The 14,979-nt window shown below is 35.1% G+C and overlaps 1 protein-coding gene across 2 annotated transcripts in view; it reads right to left on the bottom strand.

Annotated features, from left to right (window-relative positions):
* Positions 1-1,109: 1,109 nt before the first annotated feature.
* Positions 1,110-14,979, bottom strand: part of LOC125663845 (uncharacterized) — a 32,643-nt gene continuing 18,773 nt past the window's right edge. For both annotated transcript variants that reach the window (XM_056153862.1, XM_048896244.2), the window contains exons 3-9: positions 13,966-14,898; positions 13,709-13,835; positions 12,141-12,306; positions 7,762-8,662; positions 6,602-6,719; positions 4,311-4,465; positions 1,110-1,273 (exon numbers count right to left, since the gene is read on the bottom strand). In XM_056153862.1, coding sequence (XP_056009837.1) covers positions 1,174-1,273; positions 4,311-4,465; positions 6,602-6,719; positions 7,762-8,662; positions 12,141-12,306; positions 13,709-13,835; positions 13,966-14,888 — 2,490 coding nt within the window. In that variant the 5' untranslated portion in view covers positions 14,889-14,898 and the 3' untranslated portion in view covers positions 1,110-1,173. The remainder of the gene's footprint in view (positions 1,274-4,310; positions 4,466-6,601; positions 6,720-7,761; positions 8,663-12,140; positions 12,307-13,708; positions 13,836-13,965; positions 14,899-14,979) is intronic.

The following is a 14,979-nucleotide window of genomic DNA, read 5'->3' as shown; positions in this document are numbered from 1 at the left end:
TTTACAGCTTTGTGATTTTTTTCTGTTTACATTCTAAACTACGCGTTCGGAACATTCGCTCTCGTCACGAGTGCACGTGCTATCATTAAACACGAGGACGTGTTCGAGAGTGCATGAATAATTCACACCACCTCGCAAAGTAATATGACCGTAGTCGAGAGAACACAGAGTGCTTCATTCATGTTCTATTTTCATGAAATACTAAGAATTTATTTTATCTCTCTATCATTTCATTCATTTGTCACCTATTTTAAGATTTATATGTGCACCATTATAAACTCAATCATTTAAATAGTTTTTGTGTCCCTCGAGTTCGATAATGAACATCCGAAAACTTTTCATGAGACTAAAACTGGCATTCATTCCAAAAGCGCTCTCAATTTGCACTAGAATTACACATTAGAGAAGCAACCTCTTCCAGCATATTCAGGAAAATATACGATGTCATTTCTAAACCCTCCAAACTATTCTTCCTTAAACAAACGCTTTATTTATATCATTTACACCAAACTCACACGTCCATGTCTCTATGTATACTAACTTAACGATCTGCACAGGCGAAATATCAAATCAGGCAAATGACTACGGCACAGTGGTAATTCCGATTTATTGCACCAAGAGGGAAAGCTTTCAAAACTTTAGGTAATGTTGTTCAATTCAAAACAAAGTTGTAAGTAAATTTTCAGGGCTAGGTCATAGTAGCAATGCAAGGTGAAGATAACGAACAGTGATCAATCTCATAACTCCTACAAGCAATACAAAATAGATAGTTGGGCAAACACGGACCCCTGGACACACCAGAGGTGGGATCAGGTGCCTAGGAGGAGTAAGCATCCCCTGTTGACCGGTCACACCCGCCGTGAGCCCTATATCCTGATCAGGTAAACGGAGTTATCCGCAGTGAAAATCAGTGTGCCAAGAACGGCTTAACAATCGGTATGAAACACGTCAGACAGCATTTGACCCAATACATTACATAAAGAGTGGAAAGCTTTTGTAACTTTAGGTAAGGTTGTATTTAAAACTAAGTTTCGGTGTTTCACCCATAGCTTCAGACTCTGCCCTAAGGTGTATGATCGGCAATATCAAAAAAGAATTTGTATTCAAGATACTATTGGATAAATGTTTTATTATTTAAAGCATTGCAAGGAATTTGATAAATTGATTACATATTCATGTGATGAGATAAATAATGAATAATTGTATGAGCATGATTACTGAATTGTATGATAACTTCGAGCTGGCTGATATTCTACATCGGAGGGAGTCGTACCTGGAAAAAGAAATGAACTTCATTTAGAAATAAAACAATACCACTTCATCGTACAACCGTCACTTTAATAACATCCCTAACAAAACAAAAACAAAAGAACCATTTGGGGTACACTTCAGCGTTGATGGCCATGGATTGAAGGACACGGCATTCTTAATTATTGTCCACGACACCAGTTGATCTGATACGGAGAGAAAAAGCAAGAAGTCATGCCGCCATGATATGATGAGCATCCTCAGTGCTTTCACCAGGAAAATGGTGGCTACCTTAATTTAACGTTCCAGACGTATTCTTCGTGTGATCATGATGACCGTGTCATTATTCTAATTCTCTTTGTCCAGATTACCACAGAAAAAATACCGGTATGTCAACAAGAGTACCGCAAACGGTACATCATACGCCCGTCGGACAGTGATTGCAACATTTCAGTGCAGTATTTGTATCCATAATGAGAAAAAGTCCAGGAAACTATTTGACCTACTTTTAGCCCTAAAGTAGTTCATGGTATACCACTTAAACTGAAATGCAAAATGAATATCTATTTCTGTGAGAGGAAGGTTGTGACTACATTTTCAGGGCAATACATGCAATATCTTCGTAGTCTTTGTTGATCAGGTCTTCCAACAGTTTGTTGGAATTCCCATGGGAACAAATTGTGCTCTTTCTTAGCTGACCTGATTTATATTCTTATCAAGAGAGTTTATTCAAAAGCTACATGAGAAGAAAAATTCTTGCTGTGGCCTTCCTCTCGACGTTTAGATGTAATATCGACGACGTTTTATCTATTAACAATAATCATTTTCATTCATATGTCGATTAGATATATTCCTGTGAACTCGATATAAAAGACACCGTGGAATCCTTCACATCTGCTTCTTAGTTAGATATTTTATTGAAAATTAATATTAACGGCAAACTAACAACTCAACTTAAACGGGATGATTTCAGATTCTCCATTGTCAACTTCCCATATTCATTAAGCAATATTCCATTATCACCTACATATGGTGTTTATATCTCTCAACTGATTCGATCTGTAAGGGCTTGTTCTGGATATGAGCAGTTTTTAAATCGAGGCAGGCTACTGACCAACAAGTTGATGTTACATGGGTATCAACAGTCTCGTTAATATCTGCATTTTGTAAATGCTATGGTTGTTATACTATCTAGTTTGCCAATACAACATATTATTGGTTCAAATGTTGTCTGATGTGTTTCAGACCGATTGTTAGGCCTTTATTTGCACACTGATTTTGGCTACAAATCACAAGGAGTATTGGGAGTACCGGTAAGTATCCCCTGTTGACTGATCACAACCGCCGTGAGCCTATATCTTGATCGGTAAACAGAATGATCCGTAGTCAAAGTCAGTGTGCAAAGAATTGGTATGAAACAAATCAGACAGCATTTTACCTTATGACATGTTGTACTGGTAAATTACATAGCTAATAAATTTGCGAAATGCTGACTTTAAGCGCGACTGTTGAAAGCCCTGCACCATCGACTTGTTTGTCAGTAGCCTGCACTGATTTAACGCAGAACAATCTCGTCTGTATCGAATCAGTGGAGAGACATAAAAGCCATATGAAGGTGGTAATGGAATATTGCTACACTGTACATAGATATAGGGAAGTTACTATGGAGAAGCTGAATTTATCCCGTTTGTAATAAAGTTGGGTTGTTAGTTTGCCTTTATCATATATGATCAACACAATATCTAAATATGAATATGTGGAAGACTTTGTGGTGTCTTATTTCGAGTTCACTAGGATATATCGAATTGACACATGAATGAAAATGATTATTGTGATAGATAAAACATCGTCAATTAATGATAAATGTCGAGTTGAAGGCCACAACAAGCGAAATTTTTCTTCTCATGTAGAAGCTTTTGAAGAAAGTTTGCCTCATAGGATTATAAAAACAAGTCGGTTAATAAAGAAGCACAATTCATGACCATGGGAATTCCAATAGACTGTTGGAAGACCTGATGAATAAATACTACGAAAACATTGTCAATAAGTAACTCCAGCATCTTTTTAATATCAGCGTCAGATTATTTGTGCTTAGAATCAGAGAGATGTTTACAAAAAGTAATATTTTGACTGACTGATCACTCGATACGAATATTTTCATTTCCTATTTTTAGTGAAAAAAGCAACTATGATATCAAAAAGTCTAATCTTTAATCTATCGTGAGGAATGGTCGTGTAAAGTGTTGAAAAGTCATGAAAAGTTTTGACGTTGATTTGAGAAAAGTTTGTGATTTTAAGTTTACTAAAAGTTCTTTAGAATTTTTTAATTCTACATTTGCTTTACATCACTTCTGGCATATGTGGTGGTACAATACGTTTGAATGTTCTCCTTCACAGCAGATAATATTTTAGTGAGGAGCAAAGATAAGGGCTTAGTAGAACATTGACTGGATCGAGCAATGCATCTGTTTGTAAGGGCTTTTGTCAATTTTAGGAACCCAATATAGGTATTCGTATCCATTTGTCGCATTGACTGAGATACTAGTATTTAATGCAAAGTGAAGATAACGAACAGTGATCAATCTCATAACTCCTATAAACAATACAAACTAGATAGTTGGGCAAACACGGATCCCTGGACACACCAGTGGTTAATGTGTTTAAAACTGAAGCGTGCTTTTGAAGATTTTTATCTTTTGAAAGAGAAGTTGAAGTATAAGTAGGATTACTAGATGTGGAATTGATGTCAAGTTCGTTTAAAATACAGTTGTAATAATGAGCCTTACAAACAATACAATGTTGTTACAAGCTTTGTCAGCTGGAACATCTTAATAAATAATAGCCTTGACGTTACAAACATCATGTAGTAATCAAGAAAAAGCTTTAACATGTAAGAGAAATAAGTCCAAACGTATAATCAAAGAATTTAGACTTCTATCGAAATAAAGTGCCCTTTTATATAACAATTGACAACTACAAGTCTGAAAGAACAACTGGTCCCTACTATTATTAGCAGCAGCGATTTCTGTCCCGGGTTATCTTATATTTATAATTATACATACCTACTAAACAATCCTCTCAGTTTTTTCTGATACTCCATTTCAATTAGAGCACCTGCTATCCATCGTTTTTTGTCTCTGAATGGATACTCGTAGCCCTGTTTACAGTCGCATCCATAAGCCGTGCGAGAAAACCGGAATCCCTTTATCCGACGACACTGCCGAAGTAAATAGCATTACATTACAAGAGACCCATGAGATACATCGCTCACATGAGCAGCTGTACTACACGTCTAAATTTCTAAATGACCCGCACTTGGCCACACGGAATATAGTACAGTGAGACACGATTACAGTGAACAAGATTATAATGAATTCACGCTTATAGTGAAACACGGTTACAGTGAACAAGATTATAATGAATTCACGCTTATAGTGAAACACGGTTACAGTGAACAAGATTATAATGAATTCACGCTTATAGTGAAACACGGTTACAGTGAACAAGATTATAATCAATTCACGCTCACAGAAAAGTGAATTTTATTCAATGTAGTTTAAAATATTATAGACTTGTTGGATATAACGAATTACGTTTATAACGAATCGAAACTGTTCGTCCTCATCGCTTCACCACAAGCATGTTTTACTGCATAAATATATAAGGACTATATTTTCATATCGATTTAATGATATGTTGTACTTAAGTTTATGGTTCATTAAAGAACGATATTTAAAGAATATGTCGGTATATTTCGAAGGAAATCGTTGAATCCTTCTAGTGCCAAACTGGTCCCTAAGGGCTATACTGTAAGCAAATGTGAATCTATATTATATGAAGACCTTTAATCATGATTTGGTATTAGTGAACTATATGGTGGCTTTCGTATACATACAGGCTGATAGATGAAAATTACCATTTATCAGATAGCTAATAATTCTTTAGTGATAAAATATTCCTGAATTCTAGATAATTTAGCATGCAATACCAGAGGCATTATTGATGGTCAACTTTTCATGACGTAATAGGATCCGTACCGAAACGGTCTGAGTACATGTTAACGTTATTGCACGATATGTTATATACAAAGATGGCGGATCAGCTATCGTTTGGTAAGTTCTGATAGCCAGTTTCGATATATTATCTATTGAGTATTAATTACAATAAATTATTTTATATTCAAATTTTGTAAGTTTCGTATTGATGTAACATAGCTTAAGATACACTGTAGTTTACAATTCTCACTTATTTCCCCGGTGATGCATCCTAAAACTAACCGCTATACGATGTCACTGACCAATCAAATTAATTGATTACTGATGACATTTTCAATTCATTCTGGCCAATTTTTCCTTTCTTTTCAAGCCACGGAAAGTTCCAACAACAACCACTTCCCCTCCTGCCATATTTACTATGCTTCACTAAGCAACTATGGGTAAATTTTGTGAGTGCCCTTTTTGTACATCACGTTTTGCTATAGTTAGTGTATTCTAGCATTTGGGCATGTTTTATTGGCTGGGCTACTTTGTGTCATGTGACCAGTCAGCCTGTTTTAAACTCTTATCTAGTTAATTTGTACTTAGTCAATTCCCTGATGTAAGCTCAGCCAATTAATTGCAATGTAAGGTTATGTAATATGCAATTTTAGTCGCTACATGTAGTCATTTGTTATTTTAATAAATGACAAATTCACACACTCATTCTTCATTCACACAAAGGTATTTTTCTTTTCTTTTTCTTTGTAATGTACAGCAAAAATAAGCTGCAAATTAACAGAATTGTTTTGTTTGGTTGGTTTTTTGTTTTTTTTTTCATTCTTTGGGGGAAATTGTGAATATGAATATTTTTATTCACAATTTGAAACATTTAAAAAACATTCGTTGATGCATTGGATAAACGTTGAAAACATACGCTATGTAATAGTTCACGCATTCATATCAGTGCCAATAATGCTTTCGTTTCTAACTTAACAGAAAATAAATAAATTATCAACATAAAACCGTGGAAATATATTTTAGCTATATGGTAAAGGAGTTATTGAACTTATATAGATTAATATTGGCACCCTTTGGTGTTAAAAATTCGTTCACAATTTTGCGATTTTTCAAAACCCAAATTGGCTAATATTTACTAATACAGAAGTTCAATAACCGAATAATACTGCATGTAGTATACCATTTTAAAGAATGAATTAAGGAAGGGTGTTTCTCTGTCATTTACTACAGCCATCAACAAGGTCAATCATTATCCATCTTAGTCAAGCATTCATTACATGAATAACAAGTCAGAAGTGCTGCAATTAGAAGGAAGAAAGAGCACTGCTGACGAAAATGAATGTCAGGAGAATGCTTACCGTGGTGGACTCTGTGTGACATCGAGCAGTGTTCTTAAATGCGTTGTTAACGTAGAACGACTGGGGACACGGATTGATCTCGAGTAAGTCTAAGGGAACATCCACAGTCACGACTCCTCTGAAAATAATCAAATGAAATAAAAATGCATGTTCTCTAGATTTGCAATATGGTAATAACCAGACACTTTTAAAAATATTCAACAAGTCTCGTATTATTTCGCGCGCCACGATATTTCAGTAAAATTGTATTTCCGATCCAAATTGCGTATATATTTCTAATAATCATATATATGGAGTTAAATTCTTCTAATCTGCATCGACAAAACATTTACTTGATATACCAAATCTGTGATTTCAACCAATATTCAGTTTTCGACGGTTTGATAAGCTAATTGTACTTAGTTCCAAACACCAGACTTGTTCTGGATAATATCCAAGATAAGCAATCTTTTAAAACATTGTATTTTTAAAAATTATTCTTATCAAGTATTTTATTTCATGTCAACAATTAAATGGCGTTTAGAGCTATGTGTATAACGTGGTGCATACAGGAGATACCAGCTTGCGATTTATAAATAATATGTAGTATAATGATGTCTCCAGATAATATTAAAGAAACGGCGCGCAACCTCCTGAAGTATTTTTGGATTTGCCATAATGCATGTTTCGGTCTTGTCTCGGTCGCCAGACTGGTATTTGTATTTTGTGTGTCTCGTGTATATATGTATCTTGTATGAAATTTACCTTGTATTTTACAGGGGCGCGACAAGTGGATTAAAATATTTCTACATAGTATAAACTTTGAATTTACCAAAAACACCAGCTCCCAAATAAGTGTTTATAAAGAGTTTCTTCATATGCAGAGTGGGACGGAGGCGCGTGCATTTTATAGAACTTTAAACAAACGTTTGTCTGTTTATATCTCTTGTTACACCTGTAAACTATAAATATGAATTGGTTGCTTTCTTTAATGTGTCTCACTAGTCAACCGCATCATTATGGGTAATCCATGACGAGAATAAAAAATTCTTGAACGTGACGTTAAACAATGCCCAACCAACCAACGTTACCATGAATACTTAGTACTAGTAACTCCGCTGACAAACTATCTTGCATCACACACTTTTCATGATTTATAATTACTACCAACTACTACTCACGAGAACTGAACTTTTCTTGATATCTTCAAAGATCGAAAAAACGGCACTACGAACGTCATAACCCAAGTATCTGTTCGGCCATCACACTTAAATACAGGTGGCATCCAAATACCCTGCTCTAAATTGGGTGCTTTGTAGGTTAAAGGAAAATATTCATGCCGGAAACTGCTTGAACCGTTTATATCTGACCGCACCATTGACCGGATATTAAAGGTCTGCAAATTTTCTGTGTTGGTGTTCCACCGGTATTTGACATCCTCATACCAAACCTCTTGTGTGTAATACTTGTCTAGTCCCGCGGTGTCAATGACGTAAAATTCACCTTTGTGTCTGTATGCATACGGACCAAAGAACTCGCGGGCTGATTCGTTGGGACTTTGAAATGTGTAAGGTTCGTAAAATATACCACTGGATAAAATTTTAAAATCGGACATCACATTAGCCAACACTTCTGCAAACAAATGTTCAAAATGCAGACGCCCTCCTCCTCTTATATGGCCGAAAGAATCCATTTCTTCTACAGTCTGAAGATATGCAGACAAAAAGTGAGACAGTCGGAGAGCTGTGCTAGCCTGGTACTTAAACTGAGAGTCCGTCCCGTATCCAACGTCTCCAGGGAGGATCAAGCTGGAGGGAGGTAAGGATTGACAATTTGATCCAGTTACTTTGGATTTCTGGCGATATATTCTTAACATCCGGTCATACGCCTTTTGATCAAAAAGAGGTCGGTCATGGAGCGCCCTCCTACGACGCTTCTTGTTTTCTGTATGGATCTCTGGTGATTTTGGTTTGTTGACGGATTTCAATGATCGTGTTTTGATGACACCGGTGTTATAATCTTCTTCGAAGAATTCAATAGATACACTCTCTATCATATCAATGGCTGGTAGGACTCGTAAATCTGTAAAAATTCAATAGATACACTCTCTATCATATCAATGGCTGGTAGGACTCGTAAATCTGTAAAAATTCAATAGATACACTCTCTATCATATCAATGACTGGTAGAACCCGTATATCTGCATATGTAAGAATTCAATAGATACACTCTCTATCATATCAATGACTGGTAGAACCCGTAAATCTGTAAGAATTCAATAGATACACTCTCAATCATATCAATGGCTGGTAGGACTCGTAAATCTGTAAAAATTCAATAGATACACTCTCTATCATATCAATGACTGGTAGAACCCGTATATCTGCATATGTAAGAATTCAATAGATACACTCTCTATCATATCAATGGCTGGTAGGACTCGTAAATCTGTAAAATTTCAATAGATACACTCTCTATCATATCAATGGTTGGCAGAATCCGTAAATATGTAAGAATTCAATAGACACACTCTCTATCATATCAATGGCTGGCAGAATCCATAAATCTGTAGGAATTCAATAGATACACTCTCTATTATATCAATGGCTGGCAGAATCCGTAAATCTGTAAGAATTCAATAGATACACTCTCTATCATATCAATGGCTGGCAGAATCCGTAAAGCTGTAAGAATTCAATAGACACACTCTCTATCATATCAATGGCTGGAAGAACCCGTAAATCTGTAATTGAAATAAAAAGACTTATGATTCATGAATTTGTATTTACCAATGGGACAAATAACTCCAGAATGGACATTTTCCGGAGTTGGTCACCTTTCCACTATAAATAATTAGTTGTGAACTCGAGCTGTATGCATGCACCAATCCATTCATGCCAATAATATACATTAATGAAATAGCATCTTAAATTTTCTCTGTATTTATCTTGAGGATTCATTGTAAGAATGGTAAATTTGAGTCAGTTAGATGATGAATTTATCGTACTTAAAGGTCATAATCAGGAAGATCTCTTTAATTTTAGATCTTGAAATTTGTTATGGATGCATATTATAAGTATTTACTCTTCAGATATTTGTCAGGATTTTATTCTCAGTAGATCAGTATCCTTATTGAATAATTCGATCAACAGAACAGTTTGATATAGATTCATGTCATACAGATGAGATTGATACTCATTTCATACAGATGAGATTGATACTCATTTCATACAAAAGAGAATAATGGTACTCGTTTTATACAGATGAGATTGATCACAGCTCGTTATCTTCACCGTTTTCATGCTGTTTTAATGAACTTCACGATGTGTGCGAGTACAGCGGGACATCCCCTGAAATTCTATGACACGGATAGGTCGATTATCGGTATGAAAACAGTTACCGCCTTACCATGAATTAAGTCTTCCTGGCATGACTCGTTTAAAGTCTGCTTTTCACAAATTCTATGATCGTTATAATGATCTAATTTACAAATACAAGTAATCACAGGGTCGAATACTGTCTGACGTATTTCAAACCAATTGTTCGGCCGTTCTTTACACTGATTTTAACTACGGAATACTCTATTTACCCGATTAATATTATAGGACTCATGGCGAGTGTGACCGGTCAAAATTAAGGGGATACTTAATCCTTCTAAACACCAGGTCCAGGGACCGTGTTTGCCATTCTCTTAATCTTGTTTTCTTTATAGGATTTGTAAAATTTGTCAGTGTCCATCGCCTCTTTTTCTTGCTCATTTAGCTTAAAGGAGCATGGACACGATTGTGCTGAAAATTTTATTTTTCCATTTTCATTGTTTACAGTGCTTAATTAAATTATTTCCACCAAAATTTCAATATCAATTTTTGAACTACAAGTGAGATACAGCACTCCCAGTTTTTCATTATGTAAACAAGGCTCATGCCATGTTTTTGTTTACATATAGATTGCTTAATAATGTTAAAAACAAAATGATACGTGTTAAACACTATAAACTATCTAATTGTGTTCAAAATTTGTATGTTGGAAAATCCGTTTTAAACGAACTTTCATTAATATATTTAACTTATGTAAACAAAAACATGGCAAGAGCATTGTTTACATAGCAAAGAATTGTGAGTTCAGTATCTCCCATATACCTCGACAACTGACATTCAAGTTTTTGCTTACCATTAGAAATACTTTAGTTCTATTTACGGATGTATATTTAATTGCTGTAATAAAATTTAGAAATTCATTTCAAAATCGAGGATTATCTCCCTCATGCATAGCTCTGATCCTTAGACGAATTTGACTCCAGTTTTTGGCACTCTGTTTTTTAGTTCTTACAAGTTTATTGTTATTTTGGATTTCCAATATTTCAGCTTGAGCATCACAGAGGAGACATTATTTGTCGAAATGCGCATCTGGTGCATCAAAATTGGTACCGTATAAGTTTTACATTAAGCATTCTAAACATTAAAAATGGAAAAATAAAATTTACAAATGTTCAGCTCAAACCGTATTCATGCCCTTTTAATATTTTACTTGCGATTTAATTTTTGTTATTTTCAGTGTAGGCAAATATATGAAATAAAAACAACAGGGAATGAATATGGTCTAGTGATAATATTCATAAATATTCACATCAAGGCCGTGAATTTAAATCTTCCTGAACACCGATAGAATATGCCAATTTGAAGATGTACACAGAACAGTAAACGGTTAGACTTGTCTGTTATAAATACGTTAATACAATATAGTAGACATAAGAATTGATTACGATTGATCTCAGCACTACTTTATATGAAAATATACATTAAGCTAAAGATGAAGTTTTAGACAGTATGGGGCTGATAGGCATACAGAAATCAGAACTCATGGTTTAAAGGGTATTTAACTAAATTCTGTTTATACGAGTATAACGATCAGTCCACAAGAAATATAAAGAGAGAACCCCTGGACACACCAGAGGTGGGATCAGGTGTCTAGGAGGAGTAAGCATCCCCTGTCAACCGGTCACACCCACCGTGAGCCTTATGTCTTGATCAGGTAAACAGAGTAATCCGTAGTCAATATCAGTGTCTCAAGAACGATCTAACAATCTATAAGAAGCAGGTCAGACAGCATATGCCCCAATGATAGGTTATATGGATCAACTAGATCATCATACCGACCATATAATTTGCGAAATGATGATTAAACAAGACTGTTGAAACCCCTGTAACATCAACTTGTTTGTCAGTAGCCGCCAGTATTTGCTGCATATAAGGGTATTGTTTGCCGTACTTACTATCTATAACAGTACAGTTACATGTACCTGTTAATCTGCAGGATTATAATGATCAGTAAGCATTGTATGGATGAGTACAATTACCAATACTTACTATCAATGCGTCAGGATTATAATGATCAGTAAGCATTGTATGGATGAGTACAATTACCAATACTTACTATCAATGCGTCAGGATTATAATGATCACTAAGTATTGTATGGATGAGTACAATTACCAATACTTACTATCAATGTGCCTACATTCGTCTAAACTGCCCATAAAAGTATAAATTGATCGATACTCACGGTCTACTGGCGAGCAGTTGAATCCTTCCCGGTACTCTGTGAGTGTAGACTGTTCTATGTTGGCACCCCAGTAAGGCTGCTCAATGTCATTTGGGTACCTATATCCTGATCTGCATTTACATCTATAGCCGCCTCGACTAAACCCAAAACCGCTCAGATGTTTGCACTGAAATGTCAGAAGAAATTGTTTAAGGAATGGTTCATACACTTAGATCTGTTTGCTATCAGCTGGAAAATGATTTGCTTTTTTTTTTCTATTACTAATGGAAATTTCGTATTTCATTTTTGGGGGGATAGTTTGAATATTTTTCGTTTTATCTAATTTTGTATGTCCATTTTAGAAAGTTCAACACTTGTTTAAGGTTCAACAAATTGTACTTTTGAATATGAAGATGAATCATTAACCTTGGAATCTTTAACGTTAATTATTTATCAGATTTCCTTTTATTTAGAACCGCATGTCACGATCATTGTAAAGGCAGTCAACTAGAGAGCATCCGTCACGAACTCTCCATCACGAAAATGTAGATCGAAGTTTGTTTTTTATGTGGAACCTGAAATTTTTTAGAAGGTTGTCCAGTTTTTGATCTGACAAATAAGACCTCTAAATTTTATTACACTGGAGGAATTACAATGAAAACAAACGGAGATTGTGTATGTGTCATGAAAATAATTTCATTAGATTCTTATGTGGTTGCACTTGAGTTTTGTACATGTATAACGCACATAAAAAATTAAATATCTTGAAGATCTTTTAAACGCATTTGTCTAAATTCAAAATATAATCAAAATATTTAGGTTTCATAGGACAATCAGCAAATAATTTAAGGGTATTTTTCTATAATAAGGATGTTTAGCAGTAAAGAAAAACACTGTTAGTAAGTGTGATATTGTTCGCGAATTATCATCAAAATTATGATAGTAGTAGTAGTTTCTTTTGGTATCTTTTCACATTTTGTATTTGATTTCTTGGGTATTGATGTTCTATCTATACACTTTTTTATTTGCTTAATGTTTCACGTCCTATTCGAGAATTTTTCACTCATATTTTGACGTCATTAACTGTAGATGAACTACATTTACTGTAAAAACAATTAATCATGGGTTATAGTTTCAAAAGTAGCCTTTATTTTTAGATTAACGATATGATGATATTTCAAACGCAACAGAGAGATATGGTGTCACTTATGTGCATTTAAATGGTTTTAAAACGTTTAAATTAGTGCACAGGTTATTTTTGCAACGTGACAATAAAGGTACATATAATTTGGAAACCAAATCGTTATTCCATCTCGATGTCTTCAGTCTTGTATAAACATAAAATTTATTTGTTATATTTTGTGGAACATGATTTTAGTTGTTCAATGCGCCAAAGCTCTTGATGTAATGCAGATAGTCCAAGAAATATTATAATGTCGCAACTTCGACAAAAAGTACATCATTATACACACAAATGGAGCCTTTTTATCTTAGTTTTGCCATTGCAATTTAAACAAGGATTATTTGGTAAATGTGTATCACATTACAGGTATCTTGTAAGCCTTCAATACTTGTAATAATATACAAACCCCTGAATGCTTTTTGCATTTGTCTATTCCTGCCAGGTAACTTGGGCCTGGGTTTCCAGCACTTATCCCACATGAATTAAAATCTATCTTCTCAAAATATGTATCCATCACCGCAACACCTATAAATCTTTTTTAAAGTATATTTTGTTAAGTAAAACGATCATGTAAATAGTATTAGCTTGTACATGTACATAATGCAGAAACAATAAACTGTTAAGAAATCACGTTACCTTATATGGTCAGTAAATATGTCCTACCTAGGTCGTCGGAGATGAGTCCAGTTGCTATACCTCGGCATGAAATCCGCTATAGGGGACACGGCAGATACTACCCACTTATTGGATCGCCCACAGTCGAAGTAAGGCCTAGTAAAACGCACAGGAAGTTTTTCCACTGGATCGTGAGTCCCGGGGTTATTTGGTCCGAAGAAGTTATACCCTTCAAACGTCTTCTGGGTAAAAACACCCGTAGCATTGGAAAACTTTAGATTTACACTCCAAGTAAATTTGTACGTTGAGTCGTAGATCGGCTGTGTGTCTGGTAGCCAAAATTTATACCACGGATTCGTTCGAAATCCGTTTTTTGTATAATTTTTATTAAAGCCACTACCGGCGTCCATTACGAAAGCAGTGTTTAGGGTGGGTTCTCTCAGATAATTTTCCATGTCAAAGGTATCGTCCCATCGCCATGCTCGTGGTGCAAACAGTGGGATAGTATGATTCCAGTCGTGGTTCGTCAGCCAGTTGGGATAATAACAGTCATTGTCGAAATACAGAGCACTACCATTGATTAATTTGGGATTTGCATTGACGTCAGCAGCTACCGACAGGTACAGATAGTGTACATTTGGTAAGATTTTAAAGGTGTCGGACGTGTTCAGTCTTTGGAATATATAACTGAAGAAATAAGCTCGATTTAAAGCCATATTGTGGAGTTGAATGAGGTTTGTTCGATTTTTGCGGAATACCTTGGTTTGTAATTCGTTAAACTTGGGTATCTGTGTCAAAACATCTTTAGGCATGAGTAAATCGTCGATGCTCTTTGACCTACAGTTTTCACCTGTCGTACTCCGGAACTTCAAATCCAGATCATCGAATGCATCCCATTTCATCCAGCCTAGCTCCTTAGCAAATACCACCGACGCAACCAAAATGGAAAAGGTTAGTATCTGGGTATCCATGGCTCATCTTCTGAAAATTAATATTTCAAAAATCTTCTTTTCCTTCACTATCTTTGTATTTGATTACCATCTATCAAACTGATAAAAAGGA

The sequence above is a fragment of the Ostrea edulis genome, chromosome 1 (genome assembly GCF_947568905.1).
Source record: "Ostrea edulis chromosome 1, xbOstEdul1.1, whole genome shotgun sequence".
Taxonomy (NCBI): Eukaryota; Metazoa; Mollusca; class Bivalvia; order Ostreida; family Ostreidae; genus Ostrea; species Ostrea edulis.
Note: the sequence above shows the minus strand (reverse complement) of the source record. Positions and strands in the feature narration are given on the sequence as shown.